The sequence below is a fragment of the Oncorhynchus tshawytscha genome, linkage group LG14 (genome assembly GCF_018296145.1).
Source record: "Oncorhynchus tshawytscha isolate Ot180627B linkage group LG14, Otsh_v2.0, whole genome shotgun sequence".
Classification (NCBI taxonomy): domain Eukaryota; kingdom Metazoa; phylum Chordata; class Actinopteri; order Salmoniformes; family Salmonidae; genus Oncorhynchus; species Oncorhynchus tshawytscha.
In genome coordinates this window covers 6,256,926-6,277,984 of record NC_056442.1, presented here as the reverse complement: position 1 = coordinate 6,277,984, position 21,059 = coordinate 6,256,926, and the positions used below count along the sequence as shown (strand labels likewise).

Below are 21,059 nucleotides of genomic sequence, written 5' to 3'. Positions count from 1 at the left end.
CAGTATGGTATTTACTCTTCTTACAGTATGCCGTTGTCATGGTTTTGAACGTCTTGAAAGAGTGGCTACTGTCCTCTACTGTCATTGTGGATGGAAACCGTGACTTTGAGTCACTAGGGTTAAAACCAGTTCTACACATTGGCATCTCTGGAGAAAAAAAGTGTTTTGTTAATTAAAAGATGTGTTTGATGAGAACTTTGATTAAACTAGGATATTATCTTTGCTTGCATTATTGATTTGGTTATTTTCCTTATCAACTGTCTCCACTGAATTATTCAATGGCAATGAAAATGTTTGTAATTTGTTCCCCTCTCTCTCTCTCTCTCTCTCTCTCTCTCTCTCTCTCTCTCTCTCTCTCTCTCTCTCTCTATCTCCCTCCCTCTCTCTTATCTCTCACACACACACAGTAATATAATCTAGTTTTGAAAAGCGACAGAGTGTTTTGAGCTGTACATTTTCAGAGTTCTTAGAGAACAGTAGTGAATCCTTCCCTGCCTGGGCCTTGAGCTCCAGAGACACAATCTCTCCAACACCATGCAGCCTCTGGATGAGACACACACTGGGAGGTGTCTTTCACATTACAGCCTAGGAGGAGAGGACATACTGGGGGGAGGAAGGGGAGACAACTTTATTTGTGTAGTGCTTTAAAATACAAGTAACAAAGTAAAATAATCACATCATCAAGTAATAAAATAAAAGTACTAACAAAGTAACAAAAACTTTGTTAGTAGAGTTTTTGAAAAATATCATAGTGTCTGGTAACAAGTGGGTATCTTGTAGCTTGATTTTCAGGGGGAGCTTGTTGGGGACCTTCCTATACCGGTCTTTGAGGCATTCAAGCTATATCACAAATGTACCTAAAAGTGTGTTCTCTTCCTGATTTGAGTCAAACAGGATAGACACAACAGTATCAAACATCATATTTGTGATGATATTTGATCATAGTGCTACGTTTAGGGGCGGTCTAAGGCACTGTATCTCAGTGCAAGAGGCGTCACTACAGTCCCTGGTTCGATTCCAGGCTGTATCACATCCGGCTGTGATTGGAAGTCCCATAGGTAGGCACACAATAGGCCCAGCGTCGTCTGGATTTGGCTGGGGTAGGCCGTCATTGTGAATAAGAATTTGTTCTTAACTGACTTGCCTAGTTATAGAAAGGTAAAATTTTAAAAATATATATTAATTAAATACTATTCATCATAGAACAATAGAAATAGGCGCGGTTACACTAGGACTTTACCGACATCACATTATTCCAGCTCTACCACAGTAACAGCAGCCCTCACAGTACAGGAAAAACCACATGCCACTGTGGAGAGAGGAATGAAACAAAGCATTACAGAGTAAAGCTTGAAGAGTCATCCTAATTGGCCCCTATTACAGCCCATAATTACCACTCCCATCTCTGGATAATGTGTTGTGTGGCCTGATTATACACAGATCCTTTCAAAATAGCCAAAACGCTAATAGCCCTAGAAACAAGACAAGTACTCTACTAGTCACGATTGCTCCTTTTTGTTTTGATCGATCACGATATCACAACTATATTTATTGCTGAAGAGGAACGGGGGGGGTCATGCAAATATTCAAATGAGAAGAGGAGTTCTAACTAACCAGGTGCCTTTTCTCTCTACTTGGTTTAATATGTGTAATTTATCTGACAAAGAATGTTATTAATTGTATTTGCATCGTATAATGGTAAACCTTCCCATCTGCATTTAGAAGCAGAGCAGACTTGTTAAGTAGCACTCTGAGAAGGGAGTCAGAGGAATATAATTAACATAAAGTAAACCTCAAAAGAACTCACTGTTCCAATATAGCAGACACTGCTGTACCAATCACAACTGCAGACTGTTTTGTAATTGATTTCGAAGTAGAGCAACAAAAGCAAGAGCAGGAGAAGGAGAGATTAGAAGAACCTCTTGGATTGGAAGGTGAAAAAACCCTGAGAGTGAACGAGTAGGAAAGAGAGAGAGATGAGGAGAAACAGGAGAGAGACAGGAGGGATTCAGGTAAGGGTCGAGAGAGAGAGAGAGATGAGGAGAAATAGGAAGAGAAAGGAGGGACACGGGAGGGATTCAGGTAAGGGTCGAGAGAGAGAGAGAGATGAGGAGAAACAGGAAGAGAAAGGAGAGACGGAGGAGAAATAGGAAGGAAGAAAGGAGGGACACGGGAGGGATTCAGGTAAGGGTTGAGAGAGAGAGAGAGAGAGAGAGAGAGATGAGGAGAAATAGGAAGAGAAAGGAGGGACACGGGAGGGATTCAGGTAAGGGTCGAGAGAGAGAGAGAGAGAGAGAGAGATGAGGAGAAATAGGAAGAGAAAGGAGGGGTAAGGGTCGAGAGAGAGAGAGATGAGGAGAAACAGGAAGAGAAAGGAAAGAGACGGGAGGGATTCCGGTAAGGGGCGATCGAGAGAGAGAGAGAGAGATGATACTGAAAGAAAAGATAGAAAGATGGGGCGAGAAGAGATGCAAGAAAGGGATGAGAGGGACGCAACACCACCTCTCGCTTTAATGACTTCCTACTTGCTACTTCCTACTTCTGGCTAAGGCATTTTTTTGACAGCTTCCTGTCTCTAGTCTACACACATCGGTTTCTCAGACTGGTCCAATTTAATACACAGCCATACACCACACCCTGCTCTCCCTCTGAGACCTCAGGGAAGTGCTACCTCTACCCTCACTCCCTCGACACGGTCAACACTCGACTCACTCTCCTCTATCACAGAGCAAACTCACCCTGTCTCCTCTCTCACGTTACCTGTCTGAGAACTAACACACAATACAGACCTTCAGTGCCGTCGTTCCCGTGCCCCACTCATCTAACAGCTCCACTGCCTGTCATTTTCAAAGATCAACTATATACACTGAACAAAAATGTGAACAAAACATGTAAAGTGTTGGTCCTTTGTTTCATGAGCTGAAATAAAAGATCCCAGAAATGTTCCATATGCACAAAAAGCTTACCTCTTTCAAATGTTGTGCACAAATTTGTTTACATGTCTCCTTTGCCAAGATAATCCATAACATGACCATTACACACGGGTGCTGGGGACAATGAAAGGCCACTCTAAAATGCGCAGTTTTGTCACACAACACAATGCGACAGATGTCTCAAATTTTGAGGGAGCTTATGCTGGCATGCTTACTGCAGGGATGTCCACCAGAGCTGTTTCCAGAGAATTTAATATTAACTTCTCTACCAGAAGCCGCCTCCAACGTAATTTTAGAGAATTTGGCAGTACGTCCAACTTGCCTCACAAACGCAGACCATGTGTATGGTGTCGTGTGGGCGAGTGGTTTGCTGATGTCAACATTGTGAACAGAGTGCCCCATTGGGTTACGGACAACGAATACAATAGAATTTTATCAATGGCAATTTGAATTCACAGTGACGAGATCCTGGGGCCAATTGTCATGCCATTCATCCACCCCTATCACCTCATGTTTCAGCATGATAATGCACGGCCCCATGTCGCAAGGATCTGTACACAGTTCGTGGAAGCTGAAAATGTCCCAGTTCCTTCATGGCCTGCATACTCACCAGACATGTCACCCATTGAGCATGTTTGGGATGCTCTGGACCGACGTATACGACAGGGTGTTCCAGTTCCCGCCAATATCCAGCAACTTTGCACAGCCATTGAAGAGGAGTGGAACAACATTACACAGGCCACAATCAACAGCCTGATCAATGCTATGCAAAGGAGATGTGTCACGCTGCATGAGGCAAATGGTGGTCACACCAGATACTGACCGGTTTTCTGATCCACACCACTACCTTTTATTATCTGTGACCTTATCTGTGACCAACAGATGCATATCTGTATTCCCAGGCATGTGAAATCTATGTATTAGGGCCCAATGAACTTTATTCAATTGACTGATTTCTTTATATGAACTGCAACTTAGTTAAGTCTTAGAAATTGTTGCATGTTGTGTTTATATTTTTATTCAGTATATAATATACTCCACCTTTTTCTTAACTTATATAATGTGCAGATGGATCAGTATTAGAAAGGTTAAAACAATCTGATTAACAGTGTCACTCCAGATACAGCTGATACATGTACAGTGCCAGTCAAAGTTCTAGAACACTTACTCATTCAAGGGTTTTTCTTTATTTTTACTATTTTCTACATTGTAGAATAATAGTGAAGAAAACAAAACTATAAAATAACACATATGGAATCATGTAGTAACCAAAAAAAGTGTAAAACAAATCATAATATGTTTTATATTTGAGATTCTTCAATGTAGCCACCCTTTGCCTTGATGACAACTTTGCACACTCTTGGCATTCTCTTAATCAGCTTCACCTGGAATGCTTTTCCAACAGTCTTGAAGGAGTTCCCACATATGCTGAGCACTTGTTGACTGCTTTTCCTTCACTCGGTCCAACTCATCTCAAACCATCTCAATTTGTTTGAGGTCGGGTGATTGTGGAGGCCAGGTAATCTGATGCAGCACTCCATCACTCTACCTCTTGGTCAAATAGTCCTTACACAGCCTGGAGGTGTGTTGGGTCATTGGCCTGTTGAAAAACAAATGATAGTCCCACTAAGCTCAAACCAGATGGGATAGTGAATCGCTGCAGAATGCTGTGGTAGCCATGCTGGTTAAGTGTGCCTTGAATTCTAAATCAATCACAGACAGTGTCACCAGCAAAGCACCCCACAACATCACACCACCTCCTCTATGCTTCACAGTGGGAACCACACGTGCAGAGATCATCCGTTCACCTACTCTGCATCTCACATAGAAACTCTTATTGGCACACCTGTTAATTGAAATTAATTCCAGGTGATTTCCTCTTGAAGCTTGTTGAGAGAATGCCAAGAGTGTGCAAGCTGTCATCAAGGCAAAGGGTCAATGCTTTGAAGAATCTCAAATATGTCATATATTTTGATCTGTTTAACGCTTGTTTGGTCACTACATGATTCCATATGTGTTATTTCATGATTTTGATGTCTTCACTATTGTTCTACAATAAAGAAAAACCATGGAATGAGTAGATGTGTCCAATCTTTTGACTGGTACTGTATATGGATGATAAACTCGGAAGCAGCAACAAGACAAGAGCTGAACCCAAGCCGCGAATGCAAACCTCCTATCTCTCCATGGTGGCTCCATCTTAGGACAGATTGCATGGCCCTTCACTCCAGGCAGTAAAAGCTAACGGGGGCCTCATAAAGTAGAACAGCCTCCCTCTCCGATCTCAACATGAATCACGCCAGCCAGCAAGATACAGTATGATGGCTCTTCTCAGTCCTCCTCCCTCCTTCCTCCTCACTCTTCCTCCCTCCTCCTCAAAGTCAGACAACTCCCACCAGTCAGTCTCTTTAAGATTCCACTGAGTGCTCTTTGAAGAGTTCCCACAGTATCTGCCTGCTGGTTGCTGTATTGGTGTCTTTCAAAGGGTGTCTCTCCCTAACGCCTCCTTCTATCGATCCGTCACGGCGGAAAGCCAGTCCCCCTCCATCAGTCTCCGATGAATGAATGTCCCTTTCCACCGTGACAGCCAGTCACACTCGGTGAAGCTGGTGCTGTATCAATGGCTGTCAACAGTGTTAAGGGAGCCCACGAACACACACACACACACACACACACACACACACACACACACACACACATTCACAAGAAGACATATGGAGTGCACTCATTAAAAACAATGGTCAGGGATTTCAGACGGAGCTCTCAGTAGAAGTGTGTTGCGGATCCCCCTCGTTCAGCAGAGGGAACCAGTCCAGAAGATAGTAAAATATTAATTCAGAGCTGTGCCAATTATTCTACCCAATGTGCTGTGCCAATCTTTGCTTGTTGACGTGTTTGTATCAGCATATATTTAAGTCCTCTTTATATTCAAGGCTGCTTAAGCTGATGCATATGGCTTTATCATGTGATACCCATAGAGGATGAACAATAATGATATTATTGAGCTGATTTTTTTTGTTTTTTTTAAAATGTATTCAACCTGCTAATGCAGTAGATTATACATAGTTTCCTATCAATTAAACCTGAAATGTGTACATCCTGATTTGTTCCTGTCAGTCGTTGATATAACCAGTCCTGACGCTCTCCTAATCACCGATGGACATAGATCCCACACTGTGGTTCCAGTGTTGCCTAATATTCCCGAGTCTCTCTGTCTATTGGGCTAAATCAGAGGACCGGTCTGCCCAAACCCAAGAGGAAGTTGGCTTTTCTTTTGAACAGACATCGAGTCCGACTGATCATGCGGGAGCATTCAGATCACGTCACAGTGTCAGAACTCTCCTATTGAGGACATTCCCTCGCCTCGCCCAGCCTGTTGCCATAGTAACATGGCCATTCGGAGTCAAAAAGGGTGTTTCGATGCACACCCTTCCATTACCAAACACACATACCGCACACACACACTTATTACTCGCTCACAACCTATATCTTTCTCATCACACACGCTCACTCACTCCCCATAACTCTGTTTTGCCTTGAAGCATGTTGTAGTCAAACAGAGACCATGTTAAAGGTTAAGGCCTGTTCTTTGAACAGTGTTCAAGGACACATATAGATCTGTTTGCCTGTGGGCAGAGGGGGCAGCGATCTTAATGTCTAATGTTTTCTCTGGGGTGTGTATCTGTCTGTGTGTGTGCCTCCTCTCACCTGCAGCTACTCCCTAGGTCGTTGTTTTAAAAGAGAATACGTTCCCATTCAGCATCCCTGGTAAAATAAGGGTTAAATCAAATTCACTGTATCAGTCACAAAGACAGATAACATTTGTAACACCCTTCCCCACCTCCAACCCACGCCCTCCATCTAATCCTCCCACCTCTAACCTGTTGACATCCTCCGGTGTCCCCCGCCACCACCTCCTCCCAAGCCACTTCCTGAAGGATCAGGCTTGAGTGGATCTGACAAGTTTAATTATTTATTTATGGTCTTCTGCTCTGCAGAGATTGGAAATAAGCAGCGACAGCTCCTTACCAGTAGCGCATCATGCTGGGTAGTCAGATTTAACAGTGACAGCTCCTTACCAGTGGAGCACCATGCTGGGTAGTCAGATTTAACAGTGACAGCTCCTTACCAGTGGAGCACCATGCTGGGTAGTCAGATGTAACAGTGACAGCTCCTTACCAGTGGAGCACCATGCTGGGTAGTCAGTTTTAACAGTGACAGCTCCTTACCAGTAGCGCATCATGCTGGGTAGTCAGATTTAACAGTGACAGCTCCTTACCAGTAGCGCATCATGCTGGGTAGTCAGATTTAACAGTGACAGCTCCTTACCAGTGGAGCACCATGCTGGGTAGTCAGATTTAACAGTGACAGCTCCTTACCAGTAGCGCATCATGCTGGGTAGTCAGATTTAACAGTGACAGCTCCTTACCAGTGGAGCACCATGCTGGGTAGTCAGATTTAACAGTGACAGCTCCTTACCAGTGGAGCACCATGCTGGGTAGTCAGATGTAACAGTGACAGCTCCTTACCAGTGGAGCACCATGCTGGGTAGTCAGTTTTAACAGTGACAGCTCCTTACCAGTAGCGCATCATGCTGGGTAGTCAGATTTAACAGTGACAGCTCCTTACCAGTGGAGCACCATGCTGGGTAGTCAGATGTAACAGTGACAGCTCCTTACCAGTGGAGCACCGTGCTGGGTAGTTAGATGTAGCAGTGACAGCTCCTTACCAGTGGAGCACCATGCTGGGTAGTTAGATGTCGCAGCGACAGCTCCTTACCAGTGGAGCACCGTGCTGGGTAGTTAGATGTAACGATGTAACATCTCCTCCACAGCTGCAGCCTGGAGCTGCTACATGTTACTGTCGGGTTAGGTCCAGAGAGAGTCACTGGAAATGCTTTACCCTGCTCATGGCTCGGAAAGTATTGTACTCAGGTTGACATATCACTGGGACGAGTGTGTGTACCATTGTGTGTGTGTGCGCATGTGCATGTGTGTGTGTGTGTGTGTGTGTGTGTGTGTGTGTGTGTGTGTGTGTGTGTGTGTGTGTGTGTGTGTGTGTGTGTGTGTGTGTGTGTGTGTGTGTGTGTGTGTGTGTGTGTGTGTGTGTGTGTGTGTGTGTGCATTGATTATATGCACAAAGACAGTATATAATTGATTATACCCATGACTTTATACTGTATGTGTGCGGTGTTGCTGTCGTAACAGAGCATCTATCTTCACACACCTCACCTCAGGTTATGCAGCTTTTCAGCACCCTCTCAGGGAGTAGTGCAGTGGGAAAAGAGATGCTGGCGCAGCTTGTCCTGTCCCTTTGCCTGGCTGTCCCTGTGCCTGGCTGTGTCAGCAGCAGCAGGGTCTGGCACGGAGAGGAGGACACGACAGGGTAATTGCCATAAGCCTCCTCAGCCATTGCTCAGCGCCTCAACACCGCCCAAACACAGCTACAGCTCCCCTCCCAGGTTCATCAGAGCGACTAACAGGACCCCTGTCAGCCTCCAGCATCGACATGGAGCAAGGGAGAGAGAGTGTGTGTGCGTGCTTGTGCATGGGTGTAAAGTGAAAAAGACTGAGGATGGAGCAGTGTTGAGAAAAAGAGAGAGCGAGAGAGTGTGGGTGTGGGTGTGGGTGTGGGTGTGGGTGTGGGTGCGGGTGCGTGTCCGTGTGTGTAAGAGGGTGTGAGACGGAGCAAGCCTATTGTACGGAGCTGGGATGTTATCAGGACAGGTGTGGTGTTTCAGCTGTGCTGTATAATGGGATGTGTTCAGGGTGCTCGCAGCGTGCCTGCCTCTACCCATGAGCACTGAGATGGTGCCTGTGATAATTCCTAGTACACTCTCACTGTGAAAGGACGATTTGACATGAAAATAAAATGTCATTCATTCATTTATTGGTGAAGCTCTATCTGTTGCTGTGTCTGGGCTGCACAGCACAGGGGGTTGGTAATGGCACCGGAGGGGGTATTATCTGGGCACATAAACTCAGCAAAAAAATAAATGTCCTCTCACTGTCAACTGCGTTAATTTTCAGCAAACTTAACACGTGTAAATATGTGTATGAACAAAACAAGATTCAATAACGGAGATATAAACTGAACAAGTTCCACAGACTAACAGAAATGATGTGACTAACAGAAATGAAATAATGTGTCCCTGGACAAAGGGGGGTCAAAATCAAAAGTAACAGTCAGTATCTGGTGTGGCCACCAGCTGCATTAAGTACTGCAGTGCATCTCCTCCTCATGGACTGCACCAGATTTGCAATTACTTGCTGTGCGATTACCCCATTCTTCCACCAAGGCACCTGCAAGTTTCCAGACATTTCTGGGGGAATGGCCCTAGCCTTCACCCTCCGATCCAACACGCTTTGATCTGGGCTCTTCGGTATGGCTGGTGGCAGTATGGCTGGTGGCATTGTCATGCTGGAGGGTCATGTCAGGATGAGCCTGCAGAAAGGGTACCACATGAGAGAGGAAGATGTCTTCCCTGTAACACACAGCGTTGAGATTGCCTGCAATGACAACAAGCTCAGTCCGATGATGCTGTGTCACACCGCCTCAGACCATGACAGACCCTCCAACTCCAAATCGATCCCGCTCCAGAGTACAGGCCTCGGTGTAACGCTCATTCCTTCGATGATAAACGCGAATCCGACCATCACCCCTGGTGAGACAAAACTGCGACTCGTCAGTGAAGAGCACTTTTTGCCAGTCCTGTCTGGTCCAGCGACGGAGGGTTTGTGCCCATAGGCGACATTGTTGCCGGTGATGTCTGGTGAGGACCTGCCATACAACAGGCCTACAAGCCCTCAGTCCAGCCTCTCTCAGCCTATTGCGTACAGTCTGAGCACTGATGGAGGGTTGTGTGTTCCTGGTGTAACTCGGGCAGTTGTTGTTGCTATCCTGTACCTGTCCCGCAGGTGTGATGTTCGGATGTACCGATCCTGTGCAGTTGTTGTTACATGTGGTCTGCCACTGCGAGGACGATCAGCTGTCCGTCCTGTCTCCCTGTAGCGCTGTTTTAGGCATCTCACAGTACGGACATTGCTATTTATTGCCATGGCCACATCTGCAGTTCTCATGCCTCCTTGCAGCATGCCTAAGGCACATTCACGCAGATGAACAGGGACCCTGGGCATCTTTCTTTTGGTGTTTTTCAGTCAGTAGAAAGGGTGTGTGTGTGTGTGTGTGTGTGTGTGTGTGTGTGTGTGTGTGTGTGTGTGTGTGTGTGTGTGTGTGTGTGTGTGTGTGTGTGTGTGTGTGTGTGTGTGTGTGTGTGTGTGTGTTTGTAAAATATTTATACATTGGAATATATTTAGCTTAAGTGCAATTATTTCCTGAAATGTTTCGCCTGTATTTTTCATTTTGTCAGGAGTGGCTCTTGAGAACAAATGATCTGTTTTGAATTATAAGCGCATATTTTCACTTTCTTTTAAAGGGTAAAATAATGTATCCAAATTAGCAGTTCTTGTTCGTCCTGTTCTATTGTTCATAGAAATGAATAAAATAACAATCGGCACACTGAGTTGGAACCTGTCTCTCCCTAACTAACTCAATCTTTTATAGGTCAATGCCAGAAAAGTGATTGTCGTCTTGAAGTCCTAACGTTTCAGTCACAGGCGGCCGGTTGCACCTTAATTGGGGAGGACGGCTCATAGTAATGACTGGAACTGAATGAATGAAACGGTATCAAACCCATCAAACACGTTGTTTCCATGTATTCGGTACCATTCCATTCACTCCATTCCAGCCATTATTATGAGCCGTCCTCCCCTCACCAGCCTCTTGTGGTTTCAGTGTTCCCCATTCTCATTTGCCCATGGCTTATTTCACCTCAACTAGCTTACATCCAACATACCATACCAGATAATGAGAGTTCAAACTTCCAGAATATACAGTATAGCTAAGCTGAGAGAGAAGGTTTTGAAGGTCTCTGTCACCTACATGTTTAGCTGGAGGCTTTTACTCTATTGATAAAATAAAACATCCTGTACTTCCTTCTCGGGGTATCGACAGGTTTTAAAGATACCCTTCCATTTTCTGGGCCTGCTTTTCACTCTATTTCATTAGTCTACCAAAGACAGACGAAAATCCTCCATGTCCTTTTTGGACCCAGCATTTACATCCCGTCGCGTCTCTGGAACGCTACAGCGAGTCTCGGATATTAGATGACAAGAATGTCACCCGGTCGGACGGTAAAATATATCACCGGCATGAATCAAGTTGTCATTTCCAATTTATGCCAGAGCACAGGTCCTGGTGCTGCGGACAGACTACTGATGCTGTCCGCTCTCTTGCTCTCTCGCTCTCTCTCTCTCTCTCTCTCTCTCTCTCTCTCTCTCTCTCTCTCTCTCTCTCTCTCCCTCCATCCTCAAACAGCAACAGTGTCTCTCTGATTCCAACTTACAAAACCCTCTTCAGAATTTCCAATTTATTTGTAATTTAGGGCATGCTTATCCAAAGCGACTCACAGTTAAAACATATAGTGTACTCGCAAGGTGGTACTGAATGATGAGTCTGTGCCAATAATGCCAGCATCTGTTTGTCTTTAACAGATTTGATAAGGAGACCAGAGATATTTGAGGTGGCCCCTACAGAAACAGTGCCTGCGCAGAAAATACAGACCAGGAAGTGGAGTGTGCGGCCTTAAGTTAATTATTTCTTACCAACAATCATTCAATTATATCTGTTATCAGGAGAATACACAAAGGCTAGAACCATACTGGGAATCTTTATCAATGCCATTTTAATTGAACACTAATCAAAGCGAGAGAGCGCTTATTAATTCAGCCTCCATCAGGACCTTCACGCACCATTTAACAGCAGGAAAGCAGAATGACATCTTCACAATATTCACAGCAACATCCAGTTGGTGGAGGAGAGAAGCTTGGAAGAATGTCAAAAATAATGGGTTGTTTTCTGATTTACTCTACACCTACACACAGTACCATGTGGGGGGAGCGATGAGGGCCCTGATTTGTAGTTCACTATGCAACCATTTGACCTACTCCTTAAACCACAGAGCACATACTTTGGAGCCCTGATTTGTTTGCATGTCCCAAATACTGTCATGCTATGCTTCTGTGGTGATGCACTATGCAGAAATCGCTCCGCCATTTCCTGGTTGCTAAAATTCTCATAATTTCAGTTTATGTGACAAAACAAGCAAGTATACTGTAGAGAATCATTGTACTATCTAAACCTGTGTGAAATATATTTTCCATAACCAAAAATATTGTGTTTTAAGTTGTTTGAAGCTGGTGAACAAAACTGAAAGTTAAAGATGCAAAAACGAATCTTAAGAACGGGAAGCATAGAAATAGTGCACATAGAACTGCTTCTTAGACTTGCTTTCAGTGAGAATGACAGATCTATAACTGAAACCTGCAGCACACTCATTTAATTTCAAGACACTGAGCACCCCAATTACCTCCCCCTTACTCCAGCTGCTCACTATGTGTAGATGCCCATCACAGGAGGTTGGTGGCACCTTAATTGGGGAGGACAATCTCGTGGTAATGGGTGAAGCGGAATCAGTGGAATGGTGTTAAACACATGGTTTCTATGTGTCTGATGCCATTCCATTCGCTCCGTTCTAAACATTATTATGATCCGTCCTCCCCTCAGCAGCCTCCACTGCTGCCCATGTAATTACTATAGGGTCGGGTCCAGTCTTAGATATAAGGTGGCTGTTGATAGGCTGCCTTGCATTAATCCATATCGCTGCCTATGGGGGCCTACAGTGCCATCTGACTGACTCCACAGTTTGCATTTCAAAGAGAAAGAAAAGTGGGTCTCTTGAGATTTGCCATAGTTGGAGCAGTAGCTTTCCCGAGACATACCTCATTGACAGCAAGACTTCATGTCTTGCTAACAATATATCTGAAACGGCTATATTCTATTTGGAAGTAAGGGGATTTCCATTTAAGTCTTAAATCTGCCTTTCGTACTCCTTGATTTGATTGGTATTTGACTGATATTACAGTTCTATGTTACAGTTCTATGTTACAGTTCTTGACCTGGTTTCCGATACAGATAATCACAGGGAGACGGGAGCTTCTTTCATGAAGAGATATGTTGACAGCTCTGCTCATAAGAGAAGGCATCAGATCTGTAGGGGTAGTTATGTATTTTTCTCCCTTTCCTCCTTTTATCTCGAGATAGATCAGTAAATTGGACAGGGCCGTGTGAGACATCTACCTTTGGTTTGGCATTTGATGGATGTGCCCATAGATGTGATGTATGATTTATTATAAAGCGGCATGTTCCTCTCATTTTATGAGCTGAAGCCCATCTCTGAAATACTCTGTCTTCTCAGTCTACTCGACAATAGCCTCTACCTGAACTGTTGTTTTGAATTGTCCGTCCCTAATCGCATCCTTCTAACGAAGGTCACTATCCGCTTAAATAACAACTTCAGTTAATTAGGTGTGAGGACGAAAAGAGAGGCCCTCAGCAGTGAGTAACCACCAGGCTGGTCTAATGTTGTGGCGCATCAGAGTCAGTATATTACACTCTCTCTGGGAGGAGAAGACCTTTAACTGACTCCAGCCTTTAACATCACAGGGTGGTTGTCTATTATCACACACACACACACACACACACAAATGAACAACACAAAAACGTACACACTGAGGAGAGGAGTGTTAGGCGTCAGGCCAAAGCAGTAGATCAACGAGAGGGTGAGCCATGATATCTAAGGCTGCTAAATTGAGTTCCTCAAGGAAGGGGGATGTGTGTGGTGATTTAGAGCTGAATGGTCTAATCCAGCCAGATGCATTGAATTTTCTCCCCCATCTCTTCAGCCCCCACCCTGTCTAGTGTGAAGACGGGACTTCCTTTCAATTACCCAGAGTGCATTGTTGTCTGCCAGTTGTCAGTCAGGGGCGGTGACAGGGCTGCGGCGTGGTGAGACGACAGTGCCTCTCTTTCTTCTTTCTTTCTTCATTCCCTTCTCTTTCTCTCTCTCACTTTCTCTCTACACAAGCCTTCACTGTCTGCTTCCTGCTGTCATGACAACCAATGCAATATCTCACATCTGTCAAAGACGGCTGTTTCTTGATGTTAATAGGCTTCTATTGTAATTTACACCAAAGACTTAATTTGCGAAATAACAACGCTTCACTGGGTGAAGAGAAGAAGATAAACTAAGTTTTATTGAGTGTAAGGATTTTTTGTTTTTGTTGTTGACGTTTTCTGTTTAAATTTTTCTTCTTGCCTCCCGGTGGCGCAGTGGTCTAAGGCACTGCATCGCAGTGCTAGCTGTGCCACCAGAGACTCTGGGTTCGAGCCCAGGCTCTGTCGCAGCCGGCCGCGACCGGGAGGTCCATGGAGCGACGCACAATTGGCCCAGCGTTGTCCGGGTTAGGGAGGGTTTGGCCGGTAGGGATATCCTGATATCCTTGTCTCATCCCGCACTAGCGACTCCTCTGGCGGGCAGTGCGCAGTGTGCACTGACCAGGTCGCTAGGTGCGCGGTGTTTCCTCCGACACATTGGTGCTTACGGGTTGGATGCGCACTGTGTTAAGAAGCAGTGCGGCTTGGTTGGGTTGTGTTTTGGAGGACACATAGCTTCCAACCTTCATCTCTCCTGAGCCCGTACGGGAGTTGTAGCGATGAGACAAGATAGTAACAACTAAACAATTGGATATCACGAAATTGGGGAGAAAAAGGGGGTGAAAGTGAAAAAAAAAAGTATTATTATTCTTCTTTAATTGAATGTTGGGGAAAAGTTCAACAAAGCTCAATTGAAAGCCTGTCTTCAACATGAGGGGTGGAATGAATACATGTAACAAGTCCGTCTGTCGTGAGAAGAGCAGGTTTCTAGTACTACTTTCCCTGTACCATTTATCAGAATCGGCTGACACTGTGATCTCAAGCACAAAGAATCAATCCAAGAGAGAATAATTCAAGGAATTGTACAGTACAATCCCAAGGAAATTACTGAAGGAAAGCAAGCAAAACATCTCTCTCTCTCTCTCTCTCTCTCTCTCTCTCTCTCTCTCTCTCTCTCTCTCTCTCTCTCTCTCTCTCTCGCTCAGAGACAGAAATAATAGAGTGAACGGGACGAAGCAGGTCAGGGAGGGCAGATGATTTAGTGGTGGAGTTAGACTAAAAGAGAGAGGGGAATAGAGAGATGGATGAGAGGAAGCAGCCCGAGGTGTCCATAGAGATTGAAGGGTTTATAGTGGGTGGCGAAAACAAAGCTGTGTGTTTGCAGTGGGTGAGGCCCAGAGGAGCATGGGGAGAGGGATCAACAGTGTCACTGGGAAAAAGGAGGGCGAGTGATAGAAAGAGAAGAATGACAGAGAACGAGGGGGGGGGGAGGAAGGGACGGAGGAGAAATGATGGCGAACAATGGGGAGAGAGAGAGGGAGAGTGTGCTAAACAGAGATGGTGGAGGAATGATTGAGAAGAGGGGAGAGAGGTAGGGAAACATGATGAGATGGATTAAACTCCCAGTGAAAAGTGATGGGAGGACAGGAAATATGAGGACATAGAATAGATCATTCTGCCACTGAAAGAGATGGGATAAAGAACATGAATATATGTCATCGTCGCCACTCTCAAAATGTGACAGATAAGGCAGGACCCCAACTCAGAACTGCGAAGTCAGGCTAATCTAAAGAAATCATGAGACCATCTCACCATTTTGAGCGTCTCACTCAAAATGACATTTTGGACTTTCCTTTAATCACGCAGCACAGCATTTGACTACGACAAAAACTATGTTCATTTCCAAAAGACATGGACTTCAGCCCTCTGAACCTCTGAACATTTTATTTGTCAGAAAGATAATCCTTTGGATACAGGAATATAACTGTTCCCCTATGTTGATGCACAGATGCCATATTGCGTTATCCAAAGGATTATCTTTGTGACAAATAAAAGGGCGCATACTGTGGGATTCATCTTTGGTTTTGACATACAGGTAACTGCCAAAATAATGGAAACACTTGTGTAAATGAGGGATACAAAGTATAATGAAAGCAGGTGCTTCCATAGAGGTGTGGTTCCTGAGTTATTAAGGAATTAACATCCCATCATGCTCATGTATAAAACTGCTGGACAGGCCATTATTTTGGCCAATATTTTGGTTACCATGGCTATGCCCCCATCCACAGGGCACGAGTGGTCACTGAATGGTTTGATAAGCATGAAAACTATGTAAACCATGTGCCATGGCCATTTTAGTCTTCAAATCTCAACACAATTGAACACTTATGGAAGTTTCTGGAGCGGTACCTCAAATCAAATCAAATCCAATTTTATTTGTCACATACACATGGTTAGCAGATGTTAATGTGAGTGTAGCGAAATGCTTGTGCTTCTAGTTCCGACAATGCAGTAATAACCAACAAGTAATCTAACTAACAATTCCAAAACTACTGTCTTATACACAGTGTAAGGGGATAAAGAATATGTACATAAAGATATATGAATGAGTGATGGTACAGAGCAGCATAGGCAAGATACAGTAGATGATATCGAGTACAGTATATACATATGAGATAAGTATGTAAACAAAGTGGCATGGTTAAAGTGGCTAGTGATACATGTATTACATAAGGATGCAGTAGATGATATAGAGTACAGTATATACGTATGCATATGAGATGAATAATGTAGGGTATGTAACATTATATTAGGTAGCATTGTTTAAAGTGGCTAGTGATATATTTTACATCATTTCCCATCAATTCCCATTATTAAAGTGGCTGGAGTTGAGTCAGTGTCAGTGTCAGTGTGTTGGCAGCAGCCACTCAATGTTAGTGGTGGCTGTTTAACAGTCTGATGGCCTTGAGATAGAAGCTGTTTTTCAGTCTCTCGGTCCCAGCTTTGATGCACCTGTACTGACCTCGCCTTCTGGATGATAGCGGGGTGAACAGGCAGTGGCTCGGGTGGTTGTTGTCCTTGATGATCTTTATGGCCTTCCTGTAGCATCGGGTGGTGTAGGTGTCCTGGAGGGCAGGTAGTTTGCCCCCGGTGATGCGTTGTGCATCACCTGAGACAGCGTTTTCAACAAAACCCCAAATGATGGAATTTCTCGTGGAAGAATGAGATCGAGTTCAGTTCCAGACAGTTCCAGACATTTGTAGAATCTATGCCAAGATGCATTGAAGCTGTTCTGTCTCGTGGTGGCCCAACGCCCTATAAAGACACTTTATGTTGGCGTTTCCTTTATTTTGGCAGTTACCTGTATATCTCTATATGGTGGAAAACTGTTATTTTCGTCTGTTATTTTTTACACTCTCTTTCATTCCTAATACGAGTTTTTCATCAACACACACATAAAGAGACACTTTTTTTTAAATTCCACACCACAATCAGTAGTCTCACTGTCGGTAGCAACAGGTGCCTGTTCCCTGAGTAAAATCCAGTAGAGTGCCTCTCACTTCTTGTTACTGTAATGATGGAAAAATGCACTCTTCGCTTTGATCCAGAACCAATGCTGTTGCTGTCTGTGATGGAAACACTCACTGAGCATGGTGGGCTTTTATCAGAGCTGACTTTCTTTAATCATGTCTTTCATCATCGAAGCGAAACAATGGTTATTTTGTGATTCATTTTTCCCCGTCACAAAGCCACTATTATGATAAACCATTCTAAAAAGCAGCGTGTGTGCATACTTATATGCCCATGAAAGTGCCATACAATTCCTAATAATGGCACCAGAGCATTGGTGCATTATTTCTCTGGATGCTACAGTACCTATTCCACCAAGCGAGGAAGAGCTCATTATTGAACAATATTTCCCGCCATGCCAAGATCACTGTGTCATTGAGAGAGAAAGTGGAGAGAGAGAGAGAGAGAGAGAGAGAGAGAGAGAGAGAGAGAGGGGAAGAGAAGAGATATAAAGAGAGAAGGAAAGAGGGAAGAAGAGCGAGAGAGACAGAGACAGAGACAGAGAGAGCGAAAGAGAGGACGCTGAGCATTTCCCTCGGGAGTGTTTCTTCTTGAGGAGACTTTTCAGAGAGTAAGAGTGATATTGCTGATTTGACACGGCGTATGCAGCGAGGGAAGGACAAGCGGAGATAAACAGTGTTTGTAAACACAAAGTAGCCCGAACAAAAGAAGAAGAAAAAGCAGGACATAAACATACCACCAGAGGACGGCTTGGAGAAGTATACACACACCTAAAGCTATAGAGATCGTCTCACATGTTGAGTTATCTGTTATCTGTGATTATAGGAAACAAACAAAGAGGATCTTTCTGTATGTTTTTCTAAGCTCATACTAAACCTCCTCATAACTCCACGCATGTAAATACTCTAATTTTGCCAATGAGTTCTGAAGCATTCTTGTTAAGGCTTGACTAATTTGTTTTTTTATCTGTTTCTGTCCAGAATCAAGTGCTGGCGAGAAGAATGCAAGGAAACGCCCCTAATGGAATGGAATAGTACAATGGCTGCATTGAGGAAAAATGACAACCCTCCTTTTCAACCAGAATCCCACCACTAGGCTGTATTAAAGCAGTCGAGGGTACTGAATTAATGTCAAGCATCTCGTGGAGGCAGCATCATGCTGCACCGCTGGAAGTAGCTGGAGGACCACCCATGGAGATTCCGCCTTCTTGACATTCTCAAAGCTCCTAACACGCGCCAAGTAAACAGAAATGCCTTCAAAGGTCAGCTGCTTATACTTGTTGACGGTCGTTTGCTGGGCTAGCGCTCTCTGGTACCTGAGTCTGTCCCGTCCCTCCACCTCCTACGTGGGCCAGCTGTCCATCCCCATCCGCCAGAAGACCAAGCTCACCAAGAACGTGACCTTCAGCAATATACGGACTCGGCCACTCAACCCGCACTCCTTCGACTTTGTCATCAACGAGCCCAAGAAGTGTGAGACGGAGGCACCTTTCTTAGTCATCCTGATCAGCACCACCCACAAGGAGTTTGATGCACGTCAAGCGATTCGAGAGACGTGGGGCGACGAGAGCACGTTCGGCGATGGCGTTCGCGTCCTCACACTCTTCCTGCTTGGGAGGAACACAGATCCGGTGCTCAACCAGATGGTGGAACAGGAGAGCCAGATCTTCCATGATGTCGTGGTGGAGGACTTCATAGACTCCTACCACAACCTCACCCTCAAGACCCTGATGGGCATGCGCTGGGTGGCCACCTTCTGCCCCAAGGCACAGTACGTCCTCAAGACGGACTCGGACATCTACGTTAACATGGAGAACCTGGTCTACAACCTCCTCAAGCCCGCCAGCAAGCCGCGGAGACGCTACTTCACGGGCTACGTCATCAACGGAGGTCCGATCAGAGACATGCGCAGTAAGTGGTACATGCCCAGAGACCTTTACCCTGAGACTAAGTACCCGCCTTTCTGTTCGGGCACGGGGTACGTGTTCTCGGCGGACGTGGCCGAGCTCATCTACAAGACGTCCCTGCACACCAGACTGCTCCACCTGGAGGATGTGTACGTGGGGCTGTGCCTTCGTAAACTGGGCATCCACCCCTTCCAGAACAGTGGCTTCAACCACTGGAAGATGGCCTACAGTCTGTGCCGCTACCGGCGGGTCGTAACGGTCCACCAGATCTCCCCGGAGGAGATGCACCGCATCTGGAATGACATGACCAGCAAGAAACACCTCAAGTGTTAATCAGCTACCTACATTTAGTGCCAATGTGAAGAGGTCCTGAATTCTTCATCTTCTTCTTCTCCTTCTTCTTCTTCTTCTTCTTTATTGCTTCTTCTCTTCCTCCTCCTCTGCCCCTTCCACCTCTTCCTATCTCTGCTTTTCTTTGTCACTGTACAGCACATGACCCTGGGGGAATAGTACTGTAACAATAACCGTCTGGCCGTTTGCATAGTCCAAGAGACGCCTCGCTAAAAGCCTCTTTATCAGACCAAGGTTTCTCTCTGCTGTTGTAACTCCTGCATTCTCCCCCTATTGATGAGTTTAAAGGCCACAGTTTAGAAAATCAAATAATTCTGTATATTTTCTGAAATATGTTTGATTTAAAAAATCCACTCTATGAAAATCAAATAATGTCCCACAATGCAACAGTATGCCATTTGCACCATATGTTGTTTATGAGATGAAATCACTAAAACACAGAGGTAGAAGCTTAGCAGTGGGACAGAATGGCTCAGCTGCTATTAGGCTCATCTATGTAGGCAATGCTGCTAATTTCCAGAAAAACTGGCCCTATTACTGAAGTAGTAGGGATGATAAGATATACAAGATATACAACCTATGTAAACGTTCTGCTGTCAGTTAGGTTGATAATGAATGTCCACTCTTAATTTCCAGTCTTTGTATATTTAATAAAGATGTATTTGTGGGATGTACTGTTTTGGTACCGCAACAGATGTTGTCATAGTGAAAAGACCATGATAAGTTCACAATAGACATAGATTGAGTGTTCATTGGAATGATCTAAGATTGTTAGAACAGGAGACTAACAGTTCAATGGACCTGCTGTGTGACACGACGGACATACATGCCTCTGCAATTGGGTTGTAATATACTGTTTTAAAGATCAAACCTATTTTCTTACTATGGATCTGGAGTCCTTTGTATTGTACTAGGTAGAGAATGACTTCATTTCTTGAACACCCGCATTTCTTATGGGACGGTACAAATGGCGATGTAACGGCATTAACCACATGCATTCCCCTGTGAATGTTATTCCATCTGTATGTGAGGCGCAATTCTTCTTTTCCCCCGCTCTTTAAGCCGCGCGGTGACGAGACAGACGGCAGAGTGTTATATTTTATATCACTTGAAACCGGACGGACGACACAACCAACGGCTGCATTACATTAAAGACGTGTTTCATTTGAGAGTGTATTCCCTTTTTTCCTACGTATTTGGGATTTTTTTAAAGTCTGTCATTTATTATGTGGGATCCTAATAAGAGGACAGTTTATAATAGTGTTTAATTATTCAATGAGTTTTATTTCAATACATGCAGTGGACTGACAAATACCTATTTATACCTGAACTAAAGACTTCAGCTTTACCCAAGTCCCTCTCTGTAGCTGCAGTGTGTCAGGTAATGAATTGGAAACATGTTCGGCGCTCATTAAGATTGCCTATCAACACAACTCTCTGTGTAAAGCTGTCAACACGCCATGAACAACTACTCAGAGAAACGCCTTGATGCTATGACTCTGAAC

General features: G+C 44.6%; 1 protein-coding gene across 2 annotated transcripts in view; it reads left to right on the top strand.

Annotated features, from left to right (window-relative positions):
- LOC112266448 (beta-1,3-galactosyltransferase 1) overlaps positions 1–20,723 on the top strand; it is a 135,691-nt gene extending 114,968 nt beyond the window's left edge. Inside the window, exons 1-2 of one of the 2 annotated variants that reach the window (XM_042296963.1) lie at positions 17,809–18,055; positions 18,278–20,723. In XM_042296963.1, coding sequence (XP_042152897.1) covers positions 18,547–19,536 — 990 coding nt within the window. In that variant the 5' untranslated portion in view covers positions 17,809–18,055; positions 18,278–18,546 and the 3' untranslated portion in view covers positions 19,537–20,723. Of the gene's footprint in view, positions 1–17,808; positions 18,056–18,277 lie in introns of those variants that run through there. The other variant, XM_024443915.2, reaches the window with a different exon arrangement.
- The last annotated feature ends 336 nt before the right edge of the window (positions 20,724–21,059 follow it).